Raw genomic sequence first — 14346 nt, 5'->3', positions numbered from 1 at the left:
TAGGCCTTGTGTTATGCTTTGACATAAAGTAAGAGGGTAATTTACTCTTGAATATGATTACAGTAAGTCTTTGACTTATCAACACATTGAGAATCTGCATTGTGTATAATATCATACAATACTCCTCTGAAGGAGGGGTGTTAATGTTGCAGTTTTAATAACTGTAGTGTAAGTGCACCTCTGGCAAGACAGTGATGAAGTGAATGATAATGAAAGTTTTTCTTTTTTCGGGCCACCCTGCCTTGGTGGGAGACGGCCGATGTGTTAATTAAAATACGTATATAATTATTATTATACACAGTACAGAAGGTCCCCAATGTGTTCGTAAGTTGAGGACTTCCTGTATTATGAATTATGTACACAATTCAAAAGGTCGCCAGTGTGTTTGTAAGTCAAGGACTTACTGTATTGATTTACCGTTGATACTTCTGTTGTGTGCCTTATATGCCAGATAATACAGTATGTTTTCAAACAAGATACTGTAATTGTTTATTTTTTGGGGGGTTTTCATTAAAGCTATAGGAATAAAATTCATGAAAATATTTTTTTTAATGGTAATTTTGAAAGTCATTATGTTTCTGTCTCTCTTTTCTGATGTTCAACATTGAAAACTTAAGTATCCATGGAAGTACTCCAGTGATAATGATCCTCAATACGTAGGTGGTTTCAAGTGAGGAAAATGAATGTGTATATATGTAAGATTTTTGAAACAGGAAAAATTAGATGTTATAGTGATGAATGGTAGTGTGTGAGGCCTTTATTTGGGTTTCTCTGACTTGGCACTTGGTCAGATTTTTTTTTCTTTTTGACATTTGGTGAATGACTCGAGTTCTTTTAAGTATGCATTATTTGTCAATAAATTCTCGATAGTTATACAACAGAAATAATTGTATGTGTTATGCAACAAATGCTCTACATTTTTATTTTTCCGTTTAAAGCTTTAGTTGTATTATTACTGTATAAACTTTATCAGTTGATGTAGATAGTCTGTTATTAATTTGCTAGTTATCTATGCCCTCTTTTTTTTATATTCTTCTGAAACTGGTCACATTTATTGTATATCAGGTGTAACACCAGTTATGTTACTGTAATACTGTGCATGAGATTAGTACATTTTATTTGTATTGTACATGTTTACAACTAACCCACAAACTTATTATAAATTTGGATGGTATTTTGGTTTGTGTTGGAATATTATCTGGTTATGACCTGATAATGGTTCAGGTTGGACTGAAATTTTACCTAAATTTTCTAACATGGCACAGATATGTGGAACACTTGGGTATCTTTATTGCCGGAACATTTCTCCTGCACGACAAGCTTCTTCAGTCGACTACAGGCGACTGCAACACTGGAGACAAGAGTAGTTTTGAAGTGATCAGTCTGTCAGCCTTGGAAGATGGTCAGTCCCTCAAGTATTCAACTGAAGAAAGCTGTTGTCCAGTCAAAAGATTTCATCAATAAAGATAACCAAGTATTGCACGTGTCTTATTTTAAACGAATAATATGATGGTAGAAAGACTGTGTGCAGTGTAAAGTCATCTTTAATAAAGATTTTCTCTGCACAAAGCGACTCTCAGCTATATTTGTTTGTAATGTCAGTAATCCTACCTTCATCTCTGAATTGTGAGTTATTTGTGAATTGTGTAAGCCATATTTATGTGATTTTTATTCTACACTAATATTGTTTGCATTTGGAGGAATTGTTTATAGTATAATTTGAGTTCTAATTTGCTCCTTGCATTGGCATGTTAATAAGACATGATATGCGGTTTATGGCATTCTATTAAGAAAACTTTTCATTCTTCGGGACTTTATCAATCGGAGACTTATAAGTCAAAGAATTGATAAAGTCCCTGGTGGCTTGGTTGGCAACACACTTGCCTCTATACACTGAGTGTCTGTGGTTCAATCCCCAGCACAGGTGGAACATGTTTCTCACTGTTCACCTAGTAGTAAGTAGGTACCTGGGTGTTAGTGGACTGGTTTGAGTGGCATCCTGTGGGACAAGATTGAAAGACCACAATGGAAATAAGACAGTCAGTCCTTGAAGACACATAACTTTCTTGGGTTATCCTGGGTGGCTAACCCTCCCAACCCCAGGTTATCCTGAGTGGCTTACCCTCCCTACTCTGGGTTACCCTGGGTGGCTAACCCTCTGGGTTAAAAATCCCAACATATGTTATCTTAATGAATCATTTTCAGTAATAGAGCATAGACCACGTAGTTTCTTATTAACATATTTGTTGGTATATAATAACCAGTGATGTATATTACAGTGATATATATTAAATATTACATTGTCATGGTCTTTGTATAGGTTTGCTTAATATGGCTGTGGTTATATAACTTGTGTATATTATAAAAAAATGATTTTCAAGAAATTTTGACTTGCTCAGCAGTGAGATGTTTTGTTTATACGAAATATGAACTGCAGATAATACGTATATGTGTGAACCTGTGATGCTTTAATTTGTAAATATGTACCTAATATGATAGTTAATAGGTGTGGAGCAGTCATGGTAGGGGGGCAGAGGCCCCCTCCCAGGTGCTTTTTTTCGATTAGTGACTAACTTTTGCTATATTGACTAGTGACCACAGAAATATGATAGTTTTAGAAATTTTATATACATACTGAAAATCAAATATTTTTCAAGATGCTAAAAAATCAAAGAAATGGTGAGTTTTAAGTTCCAACTTCTCCCCAGGTGGAGGCACTGGCTTAAGTTCCAACTTCTCCCCAGGTGGAAGTACTGGCTTAAGTTCCAACTTCTCCCCAGGTGGAGGCACTGGCTTAAATTCCAACTTCTCCCCAGGTGGAGGCACTGGCTTAAGTTCCAACTTCTTCCCAGGTGGAAGTACTGGCTTAAGTTCCCCTGATTCATAGACTGGTTGTGGTACGGAGTAATCGTGACACTTTTGCCGTGATGTTGAAAATAGTCGGACAGTGGTACAGGCTACAGGCTGACCAGTGGTAATTCAAAGATGTTTTTAGCAGGGAGAACCTGCTTATAAAGTTGTTTATAAGCAGGTTCTTCCTGCTTAAAATTTTCTTTGAGCCAGGAGAACCTGCCTGTAAAGTTGCTTTAACTAGGGAGAACCTACTTACACTTGCTTTAAGCACTCTTAGCAGTGGCACTGTATAAGACACACACCACTAGATTCAGAATATCAGTTTGTTGGATAATTGTGTCTAGGGAGAACAGAATATTCTCTGCTGGTATATATGTATGAAATTAGAATAATTATTAAATCAATATTGATATTAACACATTAATGAAAATATGTTTGAGCATTGTGGAAGGCTCCATCAGGTTTGGTGCCCATGAATTGCTTGTAACCTTACAACCTCCTTCAAGGTTGGTGCATTGATGCTAATAAAGGACTCTTGTTCCAAAGAATAGGAGCTGGCTTTTCCTATCTTGAATCATGCCCTTTCACCTTCCATTCGCTATGCACTGTATACCTGGAGAGGGTTTTGAGGGGTCAACGCCCTTGCGGCCCAGTCTGTGACCAGGCCTCATGGTGGATAAGGGCCTGATCAATCAGGCTGTTACTGTTGGCCGCATGCAACCCGACATACGAACCACACCCCGGCTGGTCAGGTACTGACTTAGGTGCCTGTCCAGCGCCTTCTTGAAGACAGCCAAGGGTCTATTGGTAATCCCCCTTATGTATGCCATTTGTGTTTAGCACTTCCCCCATGAATGTAATTGTTCTGTACAGTGCAAATGAACTTCCAAATTCAGATTTGGGCCCTTCGATTATCCAACTTTTTTAACAAGGGTCTTTATTAAAGACCAAAATGGCACAATACCATGACAGGAACAACACACAGATAACCCTCACATTCTCCTATGTAAACCGAGTATAGGTTACTGGCCGTCTTCTTATCACCAGTGTCGAGGTTGGGAGACTACTCTCTCCCGTCTTCGCATTGGCCATACTCGTCTTACTCATGGATATCTCATGGAGAGGCGTCTTGCTCCTCTCTGTGAGAATTGCCAAGCTCCATTATCAGTCAGCCACATTCTGTTGGACTGCCCACTTTATCAACGAGCACGCAGAATTTACCTCTGTCGTCGTCTTCGCCCCGCTGCTCTCTCTTTACCTTCCCTTCTCGCTGATGGACCCACCTTTCATCCGGACTCTCTCATTGACTTTTTGACAACGACTGACTTACTACACAAATTCTGATACTTTCAGCCCTTTCTACTTGAATCTCTTGCTACCCTCTACCCCCGTACTATCCCCTGCCCCGCTGTTTTCTGTAACCTGCTGATCATCCCCCCTCCCTTCTGCCATCCAATTCCCTTGCTTCCTTCCCTACCCTGCAGCGCTGTATAGCCCTTGTGGCTTAGCGCTTCTTTTTGATTATAATAATAATAATCAGGTTATTTGTGTATAGATTTGACCCTTTCAGGTTTAGTGCCCAGTTATGATTATAATAATGTGCATAGATTTGATTAGTCGGGGTATTCCCTGTATCCATTATGTTTTGACTTGGTATGCAATCTTAGGATTGACAATCAGACATAAGGTTTTATTCAAAATGTGTTTTATGGATTATTCTTCCCAGCCCCAAATTTTTTTGTTTGTGGACATTTCTATGAGTGTCATTATTAATGTCAAAAAAATATTTAAAGAAATGGCCGGTGAGAAACACCGTGAATCCAATTCTGAAATCAAATTTATTATAGAAGATTTATTGGTACAGTAATCTTTCTTAAAGCTCCTCTATATTGTGTGATTTTTTTGTAAATGTAATTGAAAAAAGTTCACTGAAAAATTGTATGTGTGGAAGGGCCTTCATAGCATATGCTTTTCAATTTTGGAGGAATTTTTTTAATTGCATTTACAAAAAAAATTCTATAAAGGTCAGCCATTACTAATCCGGCATCATTGGGACCTGTAGTGTGCCGGATTAGTGAGTTTGCCAGATTACAGAATGGTTAGGTTAGAATACACTTAATTAACCTATCAATAGACTCTTTCTGCTATATTCCTCATTTTCACCACTGCTTTTCTCCTCCACTGGCTTGCTGCTGTGGGTTTACAACCATCTGCACAATTTCTAAGACAGTATAATGATGAAATTTGAAATTGTGCTAGCCAAAATTAGTGCTGGATTACTGATGGAACCGGATAACTGATTGCCGAATTAGTGATGGCCGACCTGCATATGTAGAGGAGCTTTGTGACAATGTACTGAATCTACAGTATTGATATCTGGGAGCTTGACTGCACTTTGAAGTGGAGTACAGTGGTAGGTAGGCTGTACACAGATGTAATTACATAAAACAATTCATGTTGAAATCAAAGGCTTATGCAAGCTGGGATGAGTGTCATGAGTGCTGATTAAAGGTGAAAAATTCACTTATTTGACAACTGAAACGGGTCTGTGTTTTTTGGCCCGTGAATAAAGCATGTCGAGATTCATAAATATTTTTACACTTGCATTTCATTTTTCGGTCCAAGTGGTTTTTCACTTTTTATGCACGCTTACAAAAAAAAAAAAAAGTGGGCTCTGTATAAAAACATTCATGTGATGCTTTTGTTTAAATGGAATTATTGTCAGTTTTCTTGTCAGAATTAGTTGTTTATACAAGGCTAATTTTTGTCGAGGTCTTTTTTTTTTTGTGCTAGTTTTGTACACTTGTTAACAGTGTAATATATGTAGTATAGTGTTGCACGGTGATGGAACCATTTATAGTCATGGTCCCTTGCTATGCTGACGTCACGGGGTCCCCCTGCCAGCCGAGGAGCCCGTGACATCACTACCCAAAATGCTCAGGCATGCTAATGGTTTTCTTTATGCTTAACAATATTTTATAACGTGTAAATCTGACATTGTATACTTTGTCAAGAAATAAAATTTGTATTTGCATAGCAAGGGACCATGACTATAAATGGTACCATGACCTGTGTAACACTACACAAGTGTTACACTGTTAACACATTACAGTGGACCCCCGGTTTATGATATTATTTCATTCCAGAAATATGTTCAGGTGCCAGTACTGACCGAATTTGTTCCCATAAGGAATATTGTGAATCAGATTAGTCCATTTCAGACCCCCAAACACATACATAGAAACGCACTTACATAATTGGTCGCATTGGGAGCTGATCGTAAACCGGGGGTCCACTGTACTTGTACATTGTTTTGTAAATACAGCAGGTTTTTCATCAGAGTATTATTACCTTTCATTGTCATAAAATGTAAAACTTATTGACGTAGCGCTGTATAACCCTTGTGGGTGTAGCGCTTAGTTATAATTATAATAAAAATAATATTGACATTTGTTCAATATACAGTAGTAAAAGTTTAAGGAAAAAATATGTAAGGGAAAAGTTGTACAGGCACAAGTTGAACAAAATGTAACGTAGCTCCATCGTGAGAATCATTGATGTATGACCCATACAGATTTAGTGCATTTTTGTGAATAAAGTACTGAATAAATAATTTGTGAAAGTGATGCTACTTGCTTTTAAAACTTCTACCTCTCTTATGTCAGTTGCCTCATCCTCACTGTAGAGCAGTAAACTGCCCACATGGGTTTAGTGCTCTCTGTCTACTTTAAATGTCTCTTTGGGTGCAGTTAGTGTGAAAATTAGCAACCAGTCCTTTTTCTACTCTGGCAGTCGACCCTGGTAGGTTTAGCACTTAGTTCTGATTATAATGTAATACAGCTTTGATGCCATTGAGGGGGGGGCTCTTGATCCAAGAAACTGGACTTAGCCTATTCTGTTGGACTGCCCACTTTATCAACGAGCACGCAGAATTTACCTCCGTCGTCGTCTTCGCTCCGCTGCTCTCTCTCTCTCTACCTTCCCTTCTCGCTGATGGACCCACCTTTCATCCAGACTCTCTCATTGACTTTTTGACAACAACTGACTTACTTCACAAATTCTGATACCTTCAGCCCTTTCTACCTCAATCTCTTGCTACCCTCTACCCCCGTACTATCCCCTGCCCAGCTGTTTTCTGTAACCTACTGACCATCCTCCCCCCTTCTGCCGCCCAATACCCTCGCTTCCTTCCCTACCCTGCAGCGCTGTATAGCCCTTGTGGTTTAGCGCTTCTTTTTGATTATAATAATAATGGACTTAGCCTTCCATGCTCTTCATAACTATGACCCCAGGTGGTTCAGTGCTTAGTTTTGATTATAATTATAATAATTTGCATAAATATATGGTTTCTGCATGCATATCCAAATGTATAGATAAATAGTTCAGAGAACAGACAAGTTGATATATTAGACACAAGTGCAAGGAGGGGTGTTAATGTTGCAGTTTTATAACTGTAGTGTAAGTGTGCCTCTGGCAAGACAGTGATGGAGTGAATAATGGTGAAAGCTTTTCTTTACTGAGGCAATGTTTTGTACACACCGGCTTCATCAGTCCTATACATAGAAGAATAAGACTGATGAAACCACTGTGTGGTGAAACGTTTTCTCAGTAAAGATATCCAAGTGTTGTACATGTCTAATTTACCAATTAAATGTCACCCTTCTTTGTACAAGCACTAGCCCTTGTGGTTTAGTGCTTCTTTTTGATTATAATAATAATCTGTACAAACTATCATGTGGGAATAAATCTTTGACTTTATCCTTGCATTGGACCTGAAATGCTACCCATTTCCCAGGTACTACATGACCCTTATGGGTTTAGTGCTTCACCCTGATTAAAATATATATAAAAATCAAACCTGCTATTAGAAGCTAATTTAATATCTTTATTAAGCACCTCATACCCATCCTGTGGGTGGTAGTCAAAAGATTACAGAGGGACATAATGGGTCCAGGGACTGTACCTCAACATTACAGAGGTACATAATGGGTCCAGGGACTGGGCCACAGAGTTTTGATAGATGAATAGGTTACATATTAGAAGTCATTCAATTTATGTAAATATTACTATTTTTTTTTGTTAATATAGTAATAGTGATATACGTACGTATAGTAAATTAGAAACGAATGCAAACACCGCTGCTTACAGCACTGTGTTGGTGACCAATACCCCAGGGAGACATATTACTTCTTATTCAGGAGGGCCCCATTTGTGTGGCTCTCGGTTTCCTGACCCTGTGTGGCAACGAAAATGCAAATGGGTGGAAAAGAGTGTTTTTTTTTTTTCATTATCGAATGCATCAAAAATGCCTGATAGCATGTTTACATGTTGCAGTTTTTAACTGTAGTGTAGGCACACCTCTGGAAAAACAGTGATGGAGTGAGTGATGATGAAAGTATTTCTTCTGTTTCGGGTCACCCTGCCTTGGTGGGAAATGGCTGATGTGTTAATAAGAAAAAAGTTTATCCTACCCTTCCTCAGATCTTACCTGATAGCTCATGGCTCGGGTGTGGTTGCCTCAGCTTGCACAGTTACCTTACACCTGCTGTCATTGTTCACCTAGCGGTAAGTAGGTACCTGGGTGCTAGTCACCTTACACCTGCTGTCATTGTTCACCTAGCGGTAAGTAGGTACCTGGGTGCTAGTCACTTTACACCTGCTGTCATTGTTCACCTAGCTGTAAGTAGGTACCTGGGTGTTAGTCACCTTACACCTGCTGTCATTGTTCACCTAGTGGTAAGTAGGTACCTGGGTGTTAGTCACCTTACACATGCTGTCTGTTCACCTAGCAGTAAGTAGGTACCTAGGTGTTAGTTAACATGTGGGTTGCATCCTGGGGAAGATTAAGGGACCCCAATAGAAATAAGACAGTATCCTCAATAACAAACCGAGTTTGTTGGGTCATCCAGGGGTAAATAATAGAACAAAATCTATTTGATTTCCCAGCTGCTGTATCTATTGCTTACCTGAATTCCCCCCCCCCCCCCCCAAAAAAAAAAAATGGTAATAAATTAAACAAAAATCAAGTAATTTCCTGCTGGAAACTAAGATATTTAACCTTAATTAATGTTGATTTAATGGGAGTTTGTTTTTAAAATTATGAGCATCGCTGTATGACCCTTATGGGTTTAGCACTTAGGTATGATAATAATTAAAATTATGAGACTGAGTTATTGAAATCCAGGGACACTTACCTTAACTGCTTTAATGTGATCAGTCGACTATGTAGCCTATGGATCTTCTCTTCTAGGGAGGAGCCTTGATGCTGGCAAAGGCTCTTGATTAAAGGAATTGGAGCTACCCTTCCATTCCTTGGACCATTCCAGATTGTTGTATAAGTTGTATCATGTACCTGTAGAAAAGAAGATTATTATTATTGTTGCTCTATGACATGGGTTTTGGGCTCCTCGTTTGTAGTGTACAGATCTTCCTGACTTGTGTCCGAGTTCCATCCTGACCAATCGGTCGGATCTGGAAATAGACAGATGTTAGAATTATACACAAATAACTCTCACATAGAAGAGAGGAGCTTACGACGATGTTTCGGTCCAACATGGATCATTTACAAAGTATATTTATAAATGGTCCATGTCGGACCGAAACATCGTCGTAAGCTCCTCTCTTCTATGTGTGGGTTATTTTTGTATTGTTCCAGTCACTGTATTGTGCCTTTTTTTGTTAGAATTATGTTAGCATGGCATGTAGAAGTGGTATACCTATCTGTACAGCATTCTTTTAACCTAATAAATTTCTGTTGTGATTATCTCTCTTTTTTTTTATCAACCTGCATTGTTACCTTAAGTTTCATTACTCACAAATTGATGTTCCTTATTTGTAGGTATCATTCACAGACGTCACAAATAAAACACTGTATGGAATGTAGCATAGGCTAGGTCAGATCTGGGTCACTATTGTACGCATGCAGCTGCTAGCACTGGCGGATGTATGACCAAAGGTAACTTCTGTATTTACAGTACAATTTTTATTTCTTTGCAAAGGTTAGTGTGTGATTTACATACTACAAAATATTAAGTACAAAGAAAGCCACTAACATGCCTGAGTATTTTTGACAAACTAATCCTAATGCTTACGGACTACATAAAAACTACACATGGGTTATAGGGTGGTAAATTTTATTTATTAATTATTTTACGTGTTACTAAAGTGAGGTAGCCAGAAATTTATTATATATATTTTTCATTTTTCTAATTTATAGTGTATTATTTTGATCGTATGTGCGGATGGATGTAAGTCGCATGGGTCAGAGGTCGGGATCTGTATTTCAGTCGCCCCTCAAGGAAGGTTCTTTGATGTCGGTGAGAGGCTCTTGTTCCAAGGAAATGACTGTTCTCCACTTGGATTGTGCCTTGCCTTTCATTTCCCAGGTGCTGTAAGTTTTTTTAGGCACAGGCTCACATAAGTACAAGTATCACACACTGTAAATTACCTAGGATAACCACACAACTCCTACAGGTTTAGCACTTCCTTCCCACCCTAAGAATGAATGTACACCCAAATCATTTAAATTTTTTACAAAATTTAATATCTTCCAGGTTAAATCATGGTTGGAGAAGCAAGAATTTTCCCGAGAGGAGAGCAAGAAGATCACCTCCGAGTTTCTCCAGAGGTACCGAGAAGCTCCAGCCCCAGACTACTCAACGGATGAAGAGGGACTGGAACAGTGGAGATTGAACATCTGGGCATCAGTTTTACCTGAGAAGTACCACCATTACATAGGTGTGTGAGAGATAAACATAGTGTGTTATCAGGCTTTTATTTTTTTATTAACATCGGCTGTTTCCCACCAAGGCAGGGTGGCCTGAAAAAAGAAAAAACTTTTATCATCATTTACTCCATCATTGTCTTTCCAGAGGCATGCTCATACTACAGTTATAAAACTGCAACATTAACACTCCTCCTTCAGAGTACAGTCACTGTACTTCCCATCTCCAGGACTCAAGTCTGGCCTGTCAATTTCCCTGAATCCCTTCATAAATGTTACCTTGCTCATACTCCAACAGCATGTCAAGTCTGGCTTTTAAATACATCTTAAAGTGTTAAAAGGCTATGATTCACTTTACAGCAATTTTTGCTTTGCAGCAGTAGCCTGAAATCTAACCTGCTGTATAAGTGGGGCCCTCCTGTATGATACAAAATATGATTGATTAATGGAAAGTGTTTTGTGGTTCAGTTGGTAGCACACTCAGCTCACACTCTTGAGTTTACTTGGTTTGATCCCCGGCCAGGTGGAAACGTTGGGTATGTTTCTTTACACTTGCTGCCCCTGTTCCCCTAGCAGTAAGTAGGTAGCTGGGTGTTAGTCATCTGGTGTGGGTGGCATCCTGGGGTGGTAGTATACCTTAGCTAGGGCTTGACTTTCAAATGAACTGAGGGAGGATAACAGCTCTTATTATTATTATTATAATCAATGGGGAAGCGCTAAACCCGGAGGATTATACAGCGCCTGGGGGGGGGGGATGTGGAAGGCATTCAGCCTTAATTCGGGGAACTGGAGCACAGATCCAATTCCCTAAATCAAGAGCCCCTCACCAACATCAAGGAACCTTCCTTGAGGGGATAACAGCTCTTAGCCTGTAAAATTTATGTATAAAAAAAAAGGAAATATTTAAGACATCTAGTTGAGTACAAGTGGGAAGCACATTGTACTCAGCAGACGGAGGATCAAGCCTCCATCACATCTTGTATTGAATAATCCACATGGATTTAGCACTTAGCAGTAATTATTATTCATGATCATACATGCACACCTAAATGTCACCCATCTCTGTACAAACATTGTATCATGCTGAAATAAAAATTATTATATAAGTTGTCACATGTCCATTTTTGCTTTAAGTATAAACTTCATTTTGCTCACATTTTAAAACGATTTTATCACTGTTTCATTTTAAATCCCCTTACTACTACTAATAATAATAATAATAATAATACATACTTTATTTCAGCATGATACAATGTTGTACAAAGGTGAATTATATTTCTTTGTGCATGCAGAAAAACCCTTAATATGCAGAGCATTTCGGGCAAACTTAAGATTAATAAGGCAATAACAATATGAGTAATTTTGAATGTAGTCTCAGGTGAGTGTAAACATAAATTTAGGAGTTACAATGAATACAAGAGAATTGAATATCCTATTAGTTCATGCAATGTTGTTTTATCAAGTTTAATTCACATTCAGCGTTTTAATGTTGAGAAAATCGGGCAAAATTTTTGACCTCCAAGCCATGAGCCACATTATAATTTTTTTCAATGCACTGGCCATCTCCTATTGAGGCAGGGCGACCTAAAAAGAAAAATGCAAGTTTTTTTCCATTTACATATTGTAATATATCGCTTTGTTATTTCAGATGATGTGTATTCATTATGGAAATCTGAGAGGCTGAAGCGCCTCTCATTGAAGCAGAGTGTTGCACAGATGCTGGATGAACTGGCTTCTGATTTTAACCTTGGCCTCATTACTAATGGTACGTAGGTACAGTAAGTCCGCGACTTGCAAACACATCGGGGACCTTCTGAATTGCGTATAATATTCATAATACATGAAGTATTATGTAGTAGGTTGTAGTAGGTTGGTAGACAGCAACCACCCAGGGAAGTACTACCGTCCTGCCAGATGACTGTGAAACAAAAACCTGTAACTGTTTTGCATGATGGTAGGATTGCTGGTTTCTTTTTCTGTCTCATAAACACGCTAAGATAACAGGGATATCTTGCTACTCCTACTTACACTTTGGTCACACTTCACAGACACGCACATGCATATATATATATACATACATCTAGGTTTTTCTCCTTTTTCTAAATAGCTCTTGTTCTTTTTTATTTCTTCTATTGTCCATGGGGAAGTGGAAAAGAATCTTTCCTCCGTAAGCCATGCGTGTCGTATGAGGCGACTAAAATGCCGGGAGCAATGGGCTAGTAACCCCTTCTCCTGTATACAATTACTAAAAAAGAGAAGAAGAAAAACTTTATAAAACTGGGTTGCTTAAATGTGCGTGGATGTAGTGCGGATGACAAGAAACAGATGATTGCTGATGTTATGAATGAAAAGAAGTTGGATGTCCTGGCCCTAAGCGAAACAAAGCTGAAGGGGGTAGGAGAGTTTCAGTGGGGGGAAATAAATGGGATTAAATCTGGAGTATCTGAGAGAGTTAGAGCAAAGGAAGGGGTAGCAGTAATGTTAAATGATCAGTTATGGAAGGAGAAAAGAGAATATGAATGTGTAAATTCAAGAATTATGTGGATTAAAGTAAAGGTTGGATGCGAGAAGTGGGTCATAATAAGCGTGTATGCACCTGGAGAAGAGAGGAATGCAGAGGAGAGAGAGAGATTTTGGGAGATGTTAAGTGAATGTATAGGAGCCTTTGAACCAAGTGAGAGAGTAATTGTGGTAGGGGACTTGAATGCTAAAGTAGGAGAAACTTTTAGAGAGGGTGTGGTAGGTAAGTTTGGGGTGCCAGGTGTAAATGATAATGGGAGCCCTTTGATTGAACTTTGTATAGAAAGGGGTTTAGTTATAGGTAATACATATTTTAAGAAAAAGAGGATAAATAAGTATACACGATATGATGTAGGGCGAAATGACAGTAGTTTGTTGGATTATGTATTGGTAGATAAAAGACTGTTGAGTAGACTTCAGGATGTACATGTTTATAGAGGGGCCACAGATATATCAGATCACTTTCTAGTTGTAGCTACACTGAGAGTAAAAGGTAGATGGGATACAAGGAGAATAGAAGCATCAGGGAAGAGAGAGGTGAAGGTTTATAAACTAAAAGAGGAGGCAGTTAGGGTAAGATATAAACAGCTATTGGAGGATAGATGGGCTAATGAGAGCATAGGCAATGGGGTCGAAGAGGTATGGGGTAGGTTTAAAAATGTAGTGTTAGAGTGTTCAGCAGAAGTTTGTGGTTACAGGAAAGTGGGTGCAGGAGGGAAGAGGAGCGATTGGTGGAATGATGATGTAAAGAGAGTAGTAAGGGAGAAAAAGTTAGCATATGAGAAGTTTTTACAAAGTAGAAGTGATGCAAGGAGGGAAGAGTATATGGAGAAAAAGAGAGAAGTTAAGAGAGTGGTGAAGCAATGTAAAAAGAGAGCAAATGAGAGAGTGGGTGAGATGTTATCAACAAATTTTGTTGAAAATAAGAAAAAGTTTTGGAGTGAGATTAACAAGTTAAGAAAGCCTAGAGAACAAATGGATTTGTCAGTTAAAAATAGGAGAGGAGAGTTATTAAATGGAGAGTTAGAGGTATTGGGAAGATGGAAGGAATATTTTGAGGAATTGTTAAATGTTGATGAAGATAGGGAAGCTGTGATTTCGTGTATAGGGCAAGGAGGAATAACATCTTGTAGGAGTGAGGAAGAGCCAGTTGTGAGTGTGGGGGAAGTTCGTGAGGCAGTAGGTAAAATGAAAGGGGGTAAGGCAGCCGGGATTGATGGGATAAAGATAGAAATGTTAAAAGCAGGTGG

At 38.6% G+C, this 14346-nt stretch overlaps 1 protein-coding gene across 1 annotated transcript in view; it reads left to right on the top strand.

Annotated features, from left to right (window-relative positions):
• The window catches only part of LOC128698333 (neurochondrin homolog), a 61526-nt gene that overhangs the window by 27257 nt on the left and 19923 nt on the right, over window positions 1-14346 (top strand). The window contains exons 3-4 of the mRNA XM_070104524.1: window positions 10407-10590; window positions 12225-12341. Of these exons, the coding sequence (XP_069960625.1) occupies window positions 10407-10590; window positions 12225-12341 (301 nt within the window). The remainder of the gene's footprint in view (window positions 1-10406; window positions 10591-12224; window positions 12342-14346) is intronic.

The sequence above is a fragment of the Cherax quadricarinatus genome, chromosome 92 (assembly GCF_038502225.1).
Source record: "Cherax quadricarinatus isolate ZL_2023a chromosome 92, ASM3850222v1, whole genome shotgun sequence".
Lineage (NCBI taxonomy): Eukaryota > Metazoa > Arthropoda > Malacostraca > Decapoda > Parastacidae > Cherax > Cherax quadricarinatus.
The sequence above is the reverse complement of the archived record's forward strand: the minus strand, read 5'-3'. Positions and strand labels throughout refer to the sequence as shown.